At 47.3% G+C, this 18,375-nt stretch overlaps 1 protein-coding gene across 8 annotated transcripts in view; it reads left to right on the plus strand.

The window, feature by feature from the left end:
* DYTN (dystrotelin) overlaps positions 1-14,640 on the plus strand; it is a 66,325-nt gene extending 51,685 nt beyond the window's left edge. For 4 of the 8 annotated variants that reach the window (XM_039493906.1, XM_039493905.1, XM_039493901.1 and 1 more), the window contains exon 15: positions 7,531-9,095. In XM_039493906.1, coding sequence (XP_039349840.1) covers positions 7,531-7,634 — 104 coding nt within the window. In that variant the 3' untranslated portion in view covers positions 7,635-9,095. Of the gene's footprint in view, positions 1-7,530; positions 9,096-10,370; positions 10,547-14,289 lie in introns of those variants that run through there. The other 4 variants (XR_005586051.1, XM_039493903.1, XM_039493902.1 and 1 more) reach the window with 4 other exon arrangements.
* Positions 14,641-18,375: the final 3,735 nt, after the last annotated feature.

The raw sequence follows: 18,375 nt of genomic DNA on the forward strand, positions 1-18,375 counted from the left end.
GGCACCCTTATGGTGGTGAATATAGGTCCCTGCTGACCTGCCGCCTCTTCAGTTCCTTCTTACCGCCAGTGACAGTCTTTGAAGCTACTTTGTTCTCTTGTCTTGGACAAGCTCTTCCCCTAGCGAATAGTTATTCGTGTATTGTATATAGTTCTACATAGTATAGGTTTTCTAGTATTTTAATTTAGTTCGTAAATAAGTTTCTGTTGGGGATTACTCCCCCCCCACACACATACACTTTTTCCTACTAGGAGTTTTCCTACTCCCCTCCAGGGACCAGGGCATGCTTTGGTCTCAAGGCTTCAAAACTTGCCAGAAGCCTATACCCAGGGGAGACCCTCACGACTCCTGCATAAAGTGCTTGGGGGAAGCCCACCTGACCAACAAGTGCAAGATCTGCAGGAGTTTCCACCCAAGGACTGAAGGAGAGAGATTTTGGACTTAAGCTCCTCCTTATGGAGTCAGCTCTCCATCCCCAGCTGGCTCAGACCACGTCCAGATCCAAGCCCAGCTCTTTGATGCTGAGCACACCAGCCTCAGTAAGGGAGGCTGTGGTGCTGGCGAAGGATTTGGGGCCCAGAGACCAACGGCACTGCCACTCTCCGGCACCGAAGACAAGTTTGGTGATTTCTCGGCACTGATCTCACTCACCGGTGCCACATAAGAAGCCGAGAAGAGCCAAAAGAACTCACCAATAGTCCAAGCAGTGGAGCATGATGGTACCCTAAGGGGTACAAATACCTTTCCACCCACCCCTAGCTGGGCATGCTGGTAGTGGATGTGGCCAAGGCCAAGGAAAGGCAGGGTCACCAGGGCCCCACTCTAAAGTCGAAAGAGGCAAAGAAGCTGGACCTCTTTGGCCATAAGGTCTATTCCACCTGGGGGCTCCAGCTTCAAATTGTCAATCAACAGGCAGTTCTTAGCTACTACAGTTTTAACTCTTGGAACTCCCTGTCCAAGTTTAAGGAGGTACTTCCATCTGTCTCCTGCTCTGACTTTGGGGCTGCCCTGAAGGAAGGCAAGACCATTGCAAGGACTTCCTTGCAGGCTGCATTAGACTCAGTGGACTCGGCCACCCGTACAATGTCTACAGCCATTGTCACGTGGCTAGCTCGTGGCTACAAGTCTTGGCCCTCCACAGAGGTCCAACAGACTATACAAGACCTGTCCTTCGATGGTGCGGGTCTCTTCGCTGAGCAGACGGACTCTAAGGTCACTCTAGAATCCTTGAGATTATGGATCCTAAAGTCCTTGGGGCTTCATACGCCTGCCCTGCAAAGAAAGCATTTTAAGCCTCAGCCCCCGCCTCACTTCTACCCCTCTCAGCTGAGGCAAGACTATAAACAGGAGACAGGGTAGGAGTAATAGGAAAAGGCCTCTGCAGTCCTCCTCTACCCAGGGCCAAGGCTCAGCGAGACAGTCATTACCTCCCAAGAAAAACTTTTGAAGGTGCACCCAGGGTGACGCATCAGTCCTTATCTCGGATCCTTCTTCTTTTGTGAACTATCTATCCCATTTCTACCATGCTTGGGGTCAAAAAACCATCAGCTCACTGGATCTTGACCACGGTAGAATTGGGATATTCTCTCCAATTCTGTACCCTCCCACCCACCTTCCCCGTCCCTCTTCAGGGTCCCTTCTCATGAGCAACTTCTAGTGCAGAAGGTGCAAATGCTCCTACAACTCGGGGCAGTAGAAGAGGTACCTATGGAGTTCAGAGGCAGGGGATTCTATTCCTGTTATTTCCTAATCCCCAAGGCCAAGGGTGGACTCTGGCTAGGGCTGGCTCCAGACACCAGCAAAGGAAGCAGGTGCTTGGGGCGGCCAATGGAAATGGGCAGCACATCCGGGTCTTCGGTGGCAATTCGGCAGCAGGTCCCTCACTCCCTCTCGGAGGGAAGGAGCCGCTGCCAAATTGCCACCAAAGAATGAAGCAGCATGGTAGAGCTGCCACCTATCGCGGCTTTATTTTTTAATTTTTTTTTTGGCTTTGCCGCTTGGGGGGGGCGAAAAAGCTGGAGCCAGCCCTGGCTCTGGCGTATTCTAGATCTGCAAAACCTCAACGGATTCATGAAGAAGCTGAAGTTCTGCATGGTCTCCTTGGCTTCCATCATTCCCTCTCTGGATGCGGGAGACTGGTGTGCCCCCCCCACGACCTGAAGGATGCATACTTCCATGTGTCCGTGGTCCCATCCTACAGACGTTTCCTTTGATTCGTTGTCAACAACACCCACTATCAGTTCGCGGTCCTCCCCTTCAGCCTCTCAGCGGCTCCTCAGGTGTTCACAAAGTGCATGGTGGTTGTGGCGGCCTTCCTGTGAAAGCAGCAGGTGCAAGTGTTCCCATATCTGGATGACTGGCTGATCAAGGGTCAATCTTGGGCCCAAGTGGAGGACCATATGAGCCTGGTGCACTGACATTCCTCAGGCTTGGTCTCATTCTAAATGTAGGAAAAAAAAATTTCAACTATAACCCGTATGCAGAGGATAGAGTTCATCGGGGCCCTCCTGGACTCCACCCAGGCCAAGACTTTTCTCCTAGAAGCTCATGTCCTCGCCATAAGTGCCATCATAGAGGATCTCAAGAGATTCCCCACTACAATGGCGCAAACTTGTCTGAAGTTGCTTCGGCATATGGCTGCCTGTACATGTATGTGGTACTGCATGCCAGGTTGTAGCTACGCCCACTTCAGACGTGGTTAGCCTAAATTTACAGGCCAAACAGAGATTGCATAGACAGACTGGTCACTCTTACTCCTCAGGTTCTCGAATCCATCTGATGGTGGCTAACCCACAAGCAATATGGAGAAGAGCACTCCCGCACATACTTCAGCCGTTGCTGTCTCTAGTCACAGATGCATCGGCGATGGAATGGGGGGTGCACCTGAGTGAACTCAAGACACAAGGCCTCTTGGTCCCAGGCGGAACTTTTGCTGCACATCAATGTCAGGGAGCTGTGGGCGGTTTGCCTCACTTGCCAGACATTTCAAACCCATCTACAGGGAAGATATGTATCCGTACTGACAGACAATACCACGGCAATGTTTTATATAAACAGACAAGGTGGTGCTCGCTCCTCTCCCCGTGCCAGGAAGTCCTCAAGCTGTGGGTCTTCTGCATCACCCACTCGATACAATTGGAGGCCTTGTACCTTCCTTGTTTGCAGAATGAACTGGCCGATCGCCTCAGGAGGTCGTTTCACAGCCACGAGTGGTCCCTGCTCCTGGATGTCGCCATCAACATCTTCCGAAAGTGGGGATTTCCCCAGACAGACTTGTTTGTGACACGATGCAACAGGAAGTGTCAACAGTTCTGCTCCTTCCTGAATTACAGCCCGGGCTTGCTCGGGGATGCCCTCTTCCTGTCCTGAAATGGGCACCTGCTGTACGCATTCCCGCCTTTCCCACTCATCCACAAGGTCCTCCTCAATGTCCAGGGAGAGAAAGCATCGTTGATTTTAATAGCACCAGCGTGGCCACGTCAGCACTGGTTCACCACGTTGCTGGACTTGTCAGTGGATACACCCATTACTTTGCCCTTGGTTCTGGACTTGATCACACAGGACCATGGCCACTTCCAGCAGCCTAACCCAGAATCTCTCCATCTCATAGCATAGAAACTCCATGGCTGAATCCACTAGAACTTACCTGCTCAGACTTGGCTGGGGAGGTTCTCCTTGGCAGCAGGAAGCCTTCCACTCGTGCCACTTATCCAGCAAAGTAGAAGAGATTTTCCATTTGGTCCCTCCAGAAAGGTACTCCTCCATTGCAGTCCTTGATTCCCTTTATCCTGGGCTACTTGCTTCACCTGAAGCAACAGGGGCTGGCAGTTTCGTCGATAAAGGTGCACCTGGTGGCGATTTCAGCTTTCTATCCTGGCTCAACAGGATGCTCAGTGTTTGCTAACTCTGTGGTTGGCTATTTCCTCAAGGGGCTGGACAAACTGTACCCTCAAGTAAAACAACCAATCCCTCCATAGGAGCTTAATCTGGTGCTCTCAAGTCTCATGGGCCCTCTCTTTGAGCCCCTAGCAACAAGCTCGCTGTTCCACCTGTCTTGGAAAGTGGCATTTCTAGTGGCTATAACATCAGCCAGAAGGGTGTCTGAGCTCAAGGCTTTGATGTCTGAGCCCCTTTCTACCATGTTTTATAAGTACAAGGTACAATTGTGACCGCACCCATGTTTCCTCCTGAAGGTAGGTTCGCAATTTCACACAAATCAGGACATCTTTCTGCCAGTGTTCTATCCTAAGCCGCATGCCAATGACAGGGAATGCAGCTCCATTTCCTGCATGTCAGACAGGCATTAGCCTTTTACATCAAGTGAACAAAGCCGTTTAGGAAGTTGATGCAGCTCTTCATTGTTATTGCAGAAAGAAAGAAAGGTCTCCTTATTTCATCTCAGAGAATCTCTTCTTGGATCACGGCCTGCATCAAGAACATGCTGTGACCTAGCAAAGATTCTGGCCCCAGCGTTGACAACGCACTCCACAAGAGCACAGGCTTCATCTGCAGCAGTCGTGGCACAGGTTCATGACATCTGCTGAGCGGTGACGTGATCGTCTATTCACATCTTTATGTCACACTATGCCATCACTCAGCAGGCAAGAGACAATGCTGCGTTTGGTAGAGCCGTGCTACAGTCGGCAGCTCAGTGAACTCTGACCCCTCCTCCCAGGGACTGCTTGGGAGTCACCTACTTGGAACTGACATGAGCAATCACTTGAAGAAGAAAAAATGGTTACCTACCTTTTGTAACTGTTGTTCTTTGAGATGTGTGATTCATGTCCATGCCGAGACCCACCCACCTCCCCTCTGTCAGAGTATCCGACAAGAAGGAACTGAAGAGGCAGCGGGTCGGCAGGGACTTATATTCACTGCCATAAGGGCACCATTCCAGGGGTCTCCACAGCCGACCTGAAGGGTACTACTAGGGGAAGAACCTTCCAACAATCATGTATGCGCACGCACACACCTACTTGGAATGGACATGAGCAACACACCTTGAAGAACAACAGTTATGAAAGTTAGGCAACCGGTTTTTGTTTCTCACTGACAGGAAGTGGCTAGATTCATAGGTCACCTGTGTTATGCTGGATGGATTTTCAAGGCGGGAGGGGAGTCGGATATGAGAAAAGATAAAATAATGCTGTAAAAATGAGCTGGGAAGATTTAAAAAAAATTAAAACAGCTTAAAATCTGAAACTAATAACATTCTATTAAGCCTTATCATGCAAGGCCCAAGGCACTCTGTGTCCATTACATCTGGCCCTATAAATATATATTACACACAAAAAAAATGTGAAAATAACATTACTGAGATTGCAACAGTTGGAAAATGCCAGCATTAAGGTTGCTTCTGAACCCTTAATTCAGCCCTTTTATGCATTTGCATTATGAGTCAGTCTTTAAATACATGATCATATACTATTTTTTCCACAGGACCCTTGCCTCCCACCCCCCAGATCCCAGTTTCCTTGACCAACCAGTTCTAGCCTCCATCCTCCTCCCTGGCTTCCAGTTCCACCTCTTTGCCTAGCCAGTCCCAATTCTGCTCCTCACCGCAGGTTCCAGGCACAGTTTCTTTTCCCTCTGTTCCACTTCCAGTTTCATCAGACACCTTGTTCCAGTCTACTCTTCCCTCCTCCATCGTCCAGTTTTTGTTACCACTGTATTCAAATGAGACAGCTTTCTCCTCTGTGCTGCTGCCTGCGAGTAGGGGATCACTGAGTGGACAGGAGAGACAAGCTCATTGCTCTCAAGTTCTAGTGCCAGCTCTGCCCTGGACCAGAGCAGCCACTACAGGGAAAGTTTGACTTTGCCCTTGTAGCCTTATGGAGGAGGAGCATGCTGAGTTGCTATGTGGGGATAGCACATGTGCAGTCCTGTCCCATGTAGAAGCTGGGAGAAGATGGAGCATGCTCAGTGAGGATGGATTCTTTGGAGATTTTAGCTTTTAGGTGCTAACACATCTCTACTGAGCATGTGCAAACTGCAATTCTTCAAAGCCTTATAGGATGGTTAAATTTGGGCAGATTTTCCTAGGGATGGAAGGAGGCACATTCCTGCCACAAAGGTCGCTTCCTGATGAATTTCTACTCCCTGGTTCTGGAGTGCTCTCTCCTGCCCCTCCACACCCCCCTAGCCTTCTTTTTTTTTTTATATATATTAGTAGTTTGTATAGTAGTTGTTTCAGTTCTTATAGTTGTCTTAGTGTAGTTGTTCTAGATAGTACACCGGGCTTCAAGCCCCGCGCTGTGTGCCAAAAGCCTAGCGTTGGGAGATCCAGACGCACCTCTTCGCTGCCTGAGAAGGACATCACATCGACCCGGGCGTTATCTGTTGTTCTGCTTTAAGCCACGGACACGCAAGAAGCGGGACCACAGGCTTAAGCAGATACTGGCACTTTGACAAAAGAACGAAATACAGCCACGGCAACACCACGCTGCCGTCCATCCCCACTGCGCGGGAGAGAGCGGGAGTACTCAGCCCCCCCGGCTATGAGTACTTTATACGCGCACAACCCCGACGACTCGCTTCGTGCAGTCTGTGAGGATGATTGGGCAACAACACATCTCGAAGAACACCAGTTACTACAGGTGAGTAACCGTCTTTTCTAAACATGGGTGTATTAGAGTATTTCAAAGAAAAGGTAACAAGAATTTTTTAACATGATCAAAACAATTTTTTTCCCTGTCCTTGTTCTGAGAAATGGCTGGGCCATTTTGGCTGAAATTGTCCAGACAAGTTCAGCCTGGGGAAGATGTGCAACACAGAAAATGTCAGCCCAAAGGGTTAAAGTTTAGCAAAGTTATAAGAAAATGAAAATGGGGTCTTATAATGGGAACTCTTGGGTAACCTTAATAATAGTCAGTGCTACCAATGCTGCTGTTATATATAAGGTGCTTAGGAATGGACCCAAAGAGCAGTCTCTTACTGTAAGTAATCCATAAGTCACAGAGCAAAGACTAACTCAACATGAGTAGAGATATAATCTGACAACTCTGTTCATGAACATATTAGACATGTGGTAGAGTCAAGCATTGAACCCAGATCTCCTAATTTCCACTGCAGTGCTGTCACCACAACACTAGCCTTCCTCTCTCAGTTTGCAATTACTCTAGAATTACTCCAGATTTGCACTCATGTGAGCTCAGCATTTAACCCTCACTGCTTGAGTCATTTAAAACTGGAGAAGACATAGTACTGTAGAGGAAGTCACTCTCAGCAGTCAATACAGAACAAACTTGCATGGTGGGCTTTTCTGTCTCCAATTTCTATGTCTGTGTAGTTGTTTGACCCCCACAGCCAGCCTCCCACTCACATACAATTCCCTTATAATCAATGGTCTCATTACAGCAAAGCTTTGTTCAGCTCTCAGGATGCCTCACTTTCATTGATGATAATGTAATAAGAAAGCCAGCAGATAAAACTTTTGTTTCTACAGAGCTACCTTGAATTGGAGTCTTTTAAAGAGTTGTACAGGGATTTTGCTGCATTCAGGTGCTGTGAAATAATCTCTTTTCTTTCTAGCTCAGCAGTCTGCTATAAAGCAGGAGTTGGTCTCCACAGCTGAGCATGTTTGCAGGTCCTTCTCTGACCTCATCAACCACGTGACTTTGCCAGCTAGGAAGTAATAGGATGCCAGTATTAGCCTTACTACTTCATCACACTATCGCCCAGGTAATTACAGCCATGTGTCATCTCTAAAGTTGGTCAGATATTGAACTGTAATAATCTACCATAATCGAGTTCTGTCTCGGGGGTCTTTATCAGAGTCTTCAGTAGTGTTAGAGGAGAAATTCTCCCTTATATTCGTACCATGTATTCCTAGCCTATTCCTGACCTGAAGAAAATATAGGGCCAGATCTTGGCCAATGCATATCAATATAGTTCTGTTGACTTCAGTGAGGCTATGCTAACATATACAGCTAATGATCTGGCCCATACTATCTTCCCATTACTATAGTACCTGATAATTGCTTGTGTTTCAGGAAACAAGAGGATTTTTTCCCCCCCATGCACACATGGAGATGGCTTTAGCTAACCAGTCTCATTGATAAGTTGTCTGACATTGTATCGTAGTTCAAGAAGCACTGAATAGAAGGAGTAAATCTTTAGTTGTCTTCTCCAAGTTGTCCATTGTCTCCAATATCTGATAGTCAGGCATTTGCATTTTACTAAATTAGCAACTAAATTGGTGAGAAGGAAGAGCTGTGAACAATTAGAGGCATTCTATTGCTTTAGAAGCCCCATATATATGGAACTGTTAAAGAGATTAATATTACTTGAAGGACTTACAATATCAGAAAAGAAATTTTTGTTTTTCTTTTGTTGCTAGCACAGGGTAGTCACAGAGTCAGCTGAAAACAAATTATGAAAACATTTCCAACACAGCATTGAAAATATTTAAGGATGGTGTTTATATATGGAAGGTAATATGCTATTGAGAGATATTGGAATTCTTATAAGGGTTCAGATGGTTATTTAGGTTGTTGCTAGCTGACCACCAGATCCTGTGCCCATTGTAGCCAATGACAAAGCTTCTATTGACTCAGCAGTGCAAGCTTTCAGCCTTGGATGCTTTGGGGGCCAATCTGGGATTTGGAGGGGAGTAAGATAGTGGACAAAAAAGGAATGATATATTCACTACTGATTCATCTAAGATGTGCCACATTCTACTTCCTCTCCTTCTGGTACATAGGCGAGAGATCTGGAAGGAAAGGATTGAGCTCACACTTAGAAGAAAAGCCGCTTGCACTATATGCTGTTCTTTAATATCCTGGCCATAGGCCTGATTCTCTATGGTTACATCTGTTTTACACCAGTATAACTCCCCTGATTTCAATTGAGTTATATTGACATAAATTGAGGTAACAGAAGAGTCACGCCCACCATAGTGTTGTTCTGGAATAGCAGTGCTGAAGATTGAGACAATGCTTGGTGAGCAGGCAAGGCAGTCATGTTTGGACTAATAATTGTGGTGGTAGTTTTGTGGGTAACTGTGACCAAAAGCATCCCTGTGTTCACACTCTACACACTATTGTAATCTTTGTATGAAATATGCCTTGTGAGATTTCATTTGAAAATAATAAATAACTTGCTGGTCAATAATATGGTGAAATGTATGAGAGTATTATATGTGAAGTTACAAATTCACTCTATATGATATTAAAATATGTTCACAACCAGACAGCCCTGCCTAGGCAAAAGTTGTTAAACAGGCATATCCTAAATAAAGGCACGTATGTTTACCCCTCAATGTACATATAAGTAGTAAATAGGGTCCTCGAGATAGCAGAGGGAAGAGATGACTAGAAACAGAACAAGTTGGATTTCATCAAAGACAAAGAGAGGAAAAAAAGAACATGGAGCCTCCATCACCAGACTCCATGTTGCCTTCTTTACTGGTTGAATAAACTTTACTTTGAAGCTGGGGTGGGCAAACTGCGGCCCGTGGGCCACATCCAATCCAGCAGCTGACTTAATCTGGTCCTTGAGCTCCTGCTAGGGAGCAGTGGCTGGGGCTTGCCCTGTTCCCACACTCCAGCCGGCAAACGGGGGGCGCTCCACACACATGTGCCGCAGCTCCTGGAAGCAGTGGCGTGTCCCCGCTCTGGCTCCTATGTTTAGGGGTAGCCAGGGGGCTCTGTACACTGCCCCTGCCTCAAGAGCTGCCCCCGCAGCTCCCACTGGCTGGGAACTGCAGCTAGTGGGAGCTGCAAGGTGGCCCCTGTGGATGGGGCAGTGTGCAGAGCTACCTGTCCATGTCTCCGCATAGGAGCTGGAGCGGGGTCATACTGCTGCTTCCCTGAACCCCTCCTGTGCCCCAACCCCCTGCCCCAGCTCTGATCCCCCTCCTGCCCTCCAAACCCCTCGAGTCCAGCCCAGAGCACACTTCTGCACCCCAAACCCCTGATCCCCAGCCCCACGCCAGAGCCTGCACCCCCAGCCAGAGCCCTCATCCCCACCCCTGTGCTCCAACCCCTTGGCCCAGCCCTGATCCCTCTCCCACCCTCTGAACCACTTGGGCCCAGCCTGGAGTACCTTCCTGTACCCCAAATTCTTCACCCCACCTCAGAGCCTGCACTTCCAGCTGGCAACCTCCTGCCCCAGCCTGGAGCTCCCTCCCACACCCTCAATTCCTCATTTCTGGCCCCATCCCAGAGCCTGCACCCCCAGCCAGAGCCCTGACCTCCTCCCTGCACCCCAACCCCAATTTCATGAGCATTCATGGCCCACCATAAAATTTCCATACCCAGATGTGGCCCTCAGGCCAAAACGCTTGCCTACCCTGCTTTGAAGGGTAACCCTCAGAAGAATCCACCAAAGAAAGGGGCAGAGAACCCCAAGTTCTCTCTCTCTCTTCTAAGAAAACTAAGGCACCAGCACCTTCAGACCTCTGGGAGAGATCCTGACCAAGGAAACTGTCAACCTCCATCTTGCTGGAAGACTGTGGATAAGAAAAGCCATCTCAAACAAAGCATTGAGCCAAAACTTGCTAGAAGAAGTTTGACTTTTAGATGTGTTTTTTCACTGATATTTACAGGTAACCATTTCTAACTTTCTCTCTTATACTTGCATTCACCTAAAATCCTAACTTGCTTTATTTTTAATCTAAAAGTAATCCAGTACTTTATTTAAACTGAACTGTTTGGTAAGTCCAGTTGAAGTAAACTGTTGAATATCAACTCTTTACAGGAGCAATGAACCTTAATATCTGAACGTTCCAGGAAAGGGCTGGACAGTGCAGAACACCCATTTTGGGGGGGAAATCCACGCCTGGGAGCATGTTAGGGTCACCCTGCAAGTAGTAACCGAGGCTGGTGGAAGCGAGAGTGGAGCTGTAGACAGGCTGGTGGGATCAGAGTGGCTGAACCAGGATTGCCTAGCACACACATACTCCGGGTGCAACCTGCATGTTGGTAGGCTGGCTGTGAGCAGTCCAGAGTGGGAGCTACAACAGAGATGCATTGTGAGGCACCCATGGTTACAAGGAAGGCAGTGACACAACCCCCTTGCTGGTCTGGGCTGCACCCCAGAATGTGACAATGATTCACTGGATTGGAAGCAGATACTTTGTTAAATGAGAGGATGATGAACTAAAGTTCTTCTTTGAGTACTTGCTCATGTGTATTCCACAGTAGGTGTGCGTGCTCGCCCCCTGCACCGATGCCAGAAGTTTTTCCCTCAGCAGTACCCGTAGGGGGAGAGCTGCTGAGACCCCTGGAGTGGTGCCTCTATAGCATGCTATAAGGGGAACCATGCGCTCCCCCCACCCTCAGTTCCTTCTTGCCACCAGTGACGGCGCATCGGAACTACTTGCTCCAGCTTTGCTGCAACTCGTCCCAGAACTCGTTTAGTTGTTAGTAGTACCTGTGTTACTAAGCTGAAATTTTATTCAACTAACTTAATTAGTTAGTATTCAGGCCGGGGCATGCCCCAGGGTTTAAATCGTGCAAGTCTTGCAGGCGTTTGATGCCTAGAAGTGACCCGCATGCCGACTGTCTTCGCTGCTTGGGCGAAGCTCACAATCAGCGAGTGCTGTAAGATCTGCAGGTCCTTTAAACCCAGAACTAAAAAGAAAGAGAGGAGAGATAGAGACATTAGACTTTGGGCCCTTCTCATGGAGTCAGCACTGGCCCAAACCCCAGTGCGCCGAGCAGAATCAGCACCGGACACTTAATCTTCAGTGTGCAGCGATCTCCCGGCACTTTCTGGTGGCCAGCACTGCTCCTCATCAGGGAGCTCAGGGCGATACGCTTAGCCTGTGTGGTGTTCAGCTCACAGCTGCGCAGCAAGGTGGTCAGAATCCTCACAGACAACACCGCCGCAGTGTCTGGGAAGCCCTCAGCCTCTGGGAGTTCTGTATAGCCCATGACATCTCCCTGAAGGCTTTCCGCCTGCCAGGCGTCAACAATGCCATGACCGGGCATTTTCCTCAAAGGGCTAGACCCGTCCTTTCCGTATGCTAGAACCCCCGGCCACATGTTATCCCACCTCACGGGGGCCCCCCGTTCGAACCTCTGGCCACATGCTCATGGTCTCACCTTGCATGGAAGGTGGCCTTCCTCATGGCCATCATGTCAGCCCAGCAGGTCTCAGAGCTCAGGGCTCTGACCTGCGATTCCCCTTACACAAGGACAAGGTTCAGATCTGCCCACACCCAGCATTCCTCCCTAAGGTGGTCTCCGCTTTTCACGTGGGCCAGGACATCTTCCTGCTTATCCTCTGCCCCAAACCTCATGCCTCTAATGAGGAAACTCACCTCCATACGCTTGATGTGCGCAGAGCGCTGGCTTTTTAACTGGATTGGATTAAGCCATTCCGCAGGTCTTCACAACTCTTTGTTGCTTCGGACGAGCGCATGAGGGGCCAACCGATCTCCACCCAGAGGCTTTCCCGGTGGATTACATCGTGCATCCACACATGCTACAACCTAGCAGGGGTTCCCGCACCACCTATCATAAGGGCTCACTTGACAAGGGCTCAGGCCTTGTCAGTTGCCTTTGTGGCCCATGTCCCTATCCAGGACATCTGTAGAGCCTCTACCTGGTCCTCAGTACACACGTTCATGTCGCACTATGCAATCGTCTCCCACGCCAGGGATGATGCTGTTTTTGGTAGAGCTGTGCTTCAGCCAGGGAATCTGTGAACTCCTACCCACCTCCATCAGTCACAGCTTGTAATCACCTACTGTGGAATACACATGAGCAAGCACTCAAAGAAGAAAGGACAGTTACCTGTTCTATAACTGGCGTTCTTCAAGATGTTGCTCATATCTATTCCACATCCCGCCCGCCTTCCCCTCTGTCGGAACTGGTCCGGCAAGAAGGAACTGAGGGTGCGGGGAGCGCGCGGCTCCACTTATAGCGTGCTATCGAGGTGCCACTCCAGGAGTCGCAGCAGCACTCCCCCTACGGGTACTGCTGAGGGAAAAACTTCCACAGTAGGAGTGCGTGCTCACCACGTGCACCAGTGCTTCAATAGACATGAGCAACACATCTCCAAGAATGCCAGTTATGGAACAGGTAACTGTCCTTTTTCTGACTTGGCTATTCACCAGTGTTGACTATTGCTAATTTTGCTCGTCAGCCCATTCTTGCTATCTGATATTTTATTATATGATAGGTTATTTCCATCAAATGCAGCTGTATGTTTCCAGTTGACACAAATGAGGAATCAATTACTCTGAAGTTACAAATGTACTTTAATGAATAAGAAATGGAAGTGATTCAGTATCCCTTCAGACAGTGGAATTACAGATCCCTCAACCTGCCATCAATGTTCCGAATGACTACACAGAAGACCTAGTGAACAGAGTACAGATACATGGATTTGCATAAATTATGAGAGCAGACATATTTCCAAAAATAATGTACCTAAACTAGATCACTTACAGGTGAAGTTAAGGGTGCTACACCAACTGACACCAGCTGAGAATCTAGCCCCCAAAAATAAAACTTCTAAAGACAACCAGAGACTGTTCATGGCTTTAAGGACTAGAAAAAGAACTCGATTTGGGGGAAATTAATGCATTGTTGGATGAAGATAAAGTGAAGGAGGTCATATGCTGAAACAGAGCTCCATAAATAATGCAGCAACATTTACGCAGATTGAAACATGGAGTTTAACAAAGAGAGGCAGTCTCAACGGACAGCTTTCTTTTCTGCCTAGAAGAGTTCTGTTTTTTAGAAGTCTTGATGGGATTATAAGGTATCAAGATAAAGGGGGCTATCTGACTCGAATCAAGATGAATAGAAAGTTTTTCTTTGGCGAGACCTCAGCCACCCACTCAAGAGACCTTTAAAGTAGTGATCATGGTAATAAACATTCCTAATTCTTCATATAGACTTTGGTCACAGAATCCCCAAATCATGCTTAACACAGACGTCAAAGAATACATATGACAAATGAAGGGAATTATCTAGATGCTAACAAGCACTTTATCTACAAATGAACAGACGTTAAAAAAAGTAAAATACTAGTTGGCTTGTGATAATACAAGAAGAAATGGAACAAATGGCAGGGTAATAGGGACCAGTGAGAAGCAGGTACAGTTATATCCCCATAAAGAGAGACAGAACCGGGGGGGGATAAGATCTGGATGGGAACTTAGTAGCTTTGGCAGTAGCAACAGTATAGTACATAGTCCGATTTGCCTAGGACACTATGCTTGATGGCCCCAGATTGCGACATAAGGAAGTACATTTTCATATGGTGCATAGCTATTTGGCTGCCCATTTCCCAATACATACAAAGGACTGAAGCCTTAACTCTGTTTTTACTTAGGTTTGCCTCAGGCCAGCTCACGCTGAAGTCTGAGACTTGTCCCAAGAAAGACCTGAGTGAGGACTTCAAGGTTTGCACTCCCAGGTTTCATATGGCTGAATCCCCATGCACCATACGGTTACTTCACCCCCAGAAGATGATAATGATCATCTCAGAGAACAGAGCAAATTGGTGGTACAGAATCCTGTTTTAACAAAAATATGGTCCAAAATAGCCTGACCTTGATGCCCTTCCATGCATGGTGTAAAATCAAATTATTTGATAAGGATTTGGAGGTGAGGGTGGGAAAAAGCTGGGGGTATGTTCCTGGTGTGCTAAAAGTGCAGATTTTCTGCACTGATTGGCTGAACTCGGTCATTGTTTGCACATTTTTCTGCTGCGTGTTGATGATTTGAGATTATAAATCTAATTGTTAGGGCATGTGCAGCTTCTTCCCTGGGCTTTATTTGTATTATTTAAATATAAATAAATGACAGTATTTTCCATTGAACCAGCTGATCTAACTACTACTGATATTGGGCTAAATCCTCAGCCTAGCTGAGGGTGAAGGAGAAAGGTGGCTCAAACTTACCTTTTCATTCTGCCACTCTTGTAAACAGCAAGGGCCAAAATATCCTCCAACATCCCCTTGCATCTAGAGCAGCCTCTGGGGACTGCTACACCAGCTGAGGATCAGCCAGAGTGCTATGAATTCCCACTCGGCCCTGACATCCTCTGTGATGGGGGGAGGAGTAGAGTAATAGAGCTGACTATGCCAGCTTTATACCACCTAACGATTCCCTTATAGCAGGGGAGGGGGATCCCTGACTGCTCTGTCATAGTAGCCCAGAAACAGGGCTGCAGCTGTGGCTCATAGTTTGCACTTGCCAAAGGAGATGGATTCCCTTACACAGCCATCTCTACCAGTGGTATCCAATTAATGAGGACACAAGAAGAAATAGAACACACAGTGGCATGGAGGACCTACAGGAGGCAGCTACCTCTAGTCTATTAAAAAATGGTTAATAGGCCACAGTCCCTCCTTTTTGGCAGCTCTTATGTTCTGTTACACTCCTTTTCTGGTGCTCAGGCTGAGGAATAGTAAGGAAGGGGCAGCAGTACACTTGGCTCACATCAGAGCTACTCCTAGGGTTGCAGGGGGTAGTGGTGGGAGGCAGCTGCATTTCTTCCCATTAGCAATGAGCCTGATTCCAGGAATTGAGTTGTAAGATTGCAGGGACCTGGGAATGCACATACTTGCAATTCATAATCAAGTACTTACTTTCTTCTTAACAGGTGTCCTTGAGAGCCTGTAAGCAGTTGCTCTAACACAACAGCAGTAAGTGTATCATGTAGTGTTAGAGTATCATGCTGAAGGTGTTTGCATCAAGCACACCAGTTGTCAGCCACTTTGGTCCCATAGTGGCTTGTTTCCATGCAAACTTGCCCTGTGGTTAAGCCACATCTAGTCCAGGCCCTTTCTGGGGTAACAGAAGTCCATATGTCCCAATAAGAGATCCTTCAGCCTGTCATGGGATACTTCTCAGCCTATCCTGTGGGCTCAGACCAACTTGGGCTTGAGCTTGAGTGGCTAGCCTGAGCCTCTGCTATTGCCACAACACCCACACAGCGATTTTTAGTATGCTAGTGTGAGGCTAGGAGGCTCACTTCCAGCTGCAGTATAGACATACCCTCTGCCTTCTCCCTAGGTCTGCCCAGCTCCTTGGTCCTCCTCTAAACAATAGCCCCCAGAACTGCCTTTCTGGGCCTTGTCCTTTTTCCTAGGCTCACCCTTGATAGACAAACATATATTACTCACCATGACTCCCTTCAGCAGCCCACTCCAGAGCTCCTTTCTCTAGCTGCATGTGTTCTTGTTTACTTGCTCGCTCGCTCGCTCGCTCTCTTTGTAGTCCACCCTGACCCTTTCACAGCCCAGGCTGTTGGGTGTCATTAAATCACTACATCAGTATCAGCTGGTGCACGGCTACTACCCTCACAGGCAAGGCTGGGCCCAGCTCCCCTAAAAGCACCAGCCAGCCTGTGACAGGGCCCCAGTTTAGAGTCAGTGAATCTATAGCAAGCATCAATGTCATATTTTTTTCAATATCATCAGGTTGCATTTTCATGCCAAGCAATTGAGCTCGTCAAAAACAAACAAGGTTTATGCTATGAAATGGAATTAGGCTCTGAGGTCTTCAGACAGGAGAAAATGCCTGCGGTAACAGTTCCTTCAGGAATTTCATTACTTGCAAGTTTATATTTAATTGCCTCACTCTTTTATTTCAGCAAAATTAATACCATAAATTGTTTCCCTTACAGCATCAGCCTCCAGACCTCTTCATAATACCATGACCTTACGTTATAAACTAAACTATTCTTTCAACCCCACGCCCACACCCACCTTTCCCTGCCTATTTCCTCAAAGGTCAAATGGCTGCTATAGTTTCTTAATGAAAGAAAAGAGCTGATGCAGAGCTGTATGGTGGATTGGTCCAAAGCTGAATGTTGTCTTGGCCAGCAATTACCTTTCACCAACAGTCTTGATATTCAATAGGAGAAAGGAGGATGCAGGATCCTGTTGTTCGAGAGAGAAAGTATATAAAATTACAGGCCTAGTCTACAGCACCACTGCCGGTCCATCTAAGCTACACAATTTGAGTTACATTAGTAGCATAACTCAAGTTGACGTAGCTTAGATCTACTTACCACACTACACTACACTATGTCAATGGGAGACGCTCGCCCGCTGACACTGCTTCCGCCTCTCATTGAGGCGGAGTACAGAAATCGATGGGAGTGCTCTCCCATTGATTGAGCATGTCTTCACTAGACCCGCTAAATCAATGCTGCTGCATCAATTGCAGCAGCACCAATTTAACTCCGTAGCAAAAACAAGCCCATAGTACTAGCCTCTTCCTGAAGGCCCCTCCTAAAGCATGTCAGAGGCAGAAAGCAGTGTCTTCTGAGAATCTCTCTGCTGCTACTGACTAGTGAAATCTTGGGAGATAGTGTCAAGTATCAGAGGGGTAGCCGTGATTAAACAAAGACTGTGAATGGCTTGCCAATTACAGAACCAGTTTCTCCTCCCTTGGTTTTCACACCTCAACTGCTAGAACAGGGCCTCATCCTCCCTGATTGAACTAACCTCGTTATCTCTAGCTTGCTTCTTGCTTGCATATATAAACCTGCCCCTGGAAATTTCCACCACTTGCATCCGAAGAAGTGGGTATTCACCCACGAAAGCTCATGCTGCAAAACGTCTGTTAGTCTATAAGGTGCCACAGGATTCTTTGTTGCTTTTGGGAGATAGTGCCAGCTCTCCTCATCTATCAATTGTCTATCTATAGTAATAACAATTGCAAGTATACCTATGTGTATACTGAATTGTATCCTTCTCCCCCATAATCTTTGTCTATCACTTGTCTTCATAGACAGTGAGTTCTTTGGGTCAGGAATTGTTTCTTTGTATGTGTTTGTACAACACCTAGCACCATGAGGCCCTGATACCAATTGGTACTGCAACGTAGTGCAAGAATGGTCCTGGCACTACTCCCAGGCAAGTACTGAGGACACACTAGTAGGCCATAGCCACAGCCTGAGACAGTTAAAGCTGGTGAAAGTTGCTAAATATTTGAAAACAAAGGTTCTGTCCCTGTGTTCATGCTCCTGTTGGGGTTGTCTCCTACAGATATTTTAGACACAAACACAAGCTTAACTTTAGTCCCATTGAAGTAAATGGGTGAAATCCTGGCCATACTGAGATCAATGGGAGTTTTGTCATCAACTTTAATAGGGCCAGAATTTCCCTATACGTGCACGCTTTAAGCCAACAATGCGCTTATTTGTTTTTCTGGACTGGGGCAGACTGCCTAGCACCTATCAGGATTGAGCCCATCAGTAAATGAGTTTTCTGGCAGATATATTCGCCAGAATAGAAAATATTGCAGAATATTCAAGGAAAGTCATTTTAAATTTGTAACTTGGACATATTTGCTCCATAAACCTGATTCTAAAGGCTATGGCAGCTCTGCGAGCTAGGGTGTGATGTCCCAACTCGCCTACACATACTCGGCCTAGCACTCATTGAGATGGCATGGGTGTAAA

The sequence above is a fragment of the Mauremys reevesii genome, linkage group 11, assembly GCF_016161935.1.
Source record: "Mauremys reevesii isolate NIE-2019 linkage group 11, ASM1616193v1, whole genome shotgun sequence".
NCBI lineage: Eukaryota > Metazoa > Chordata > Testudines > Geoemydidae > Mauremys > Mauremys reevesii.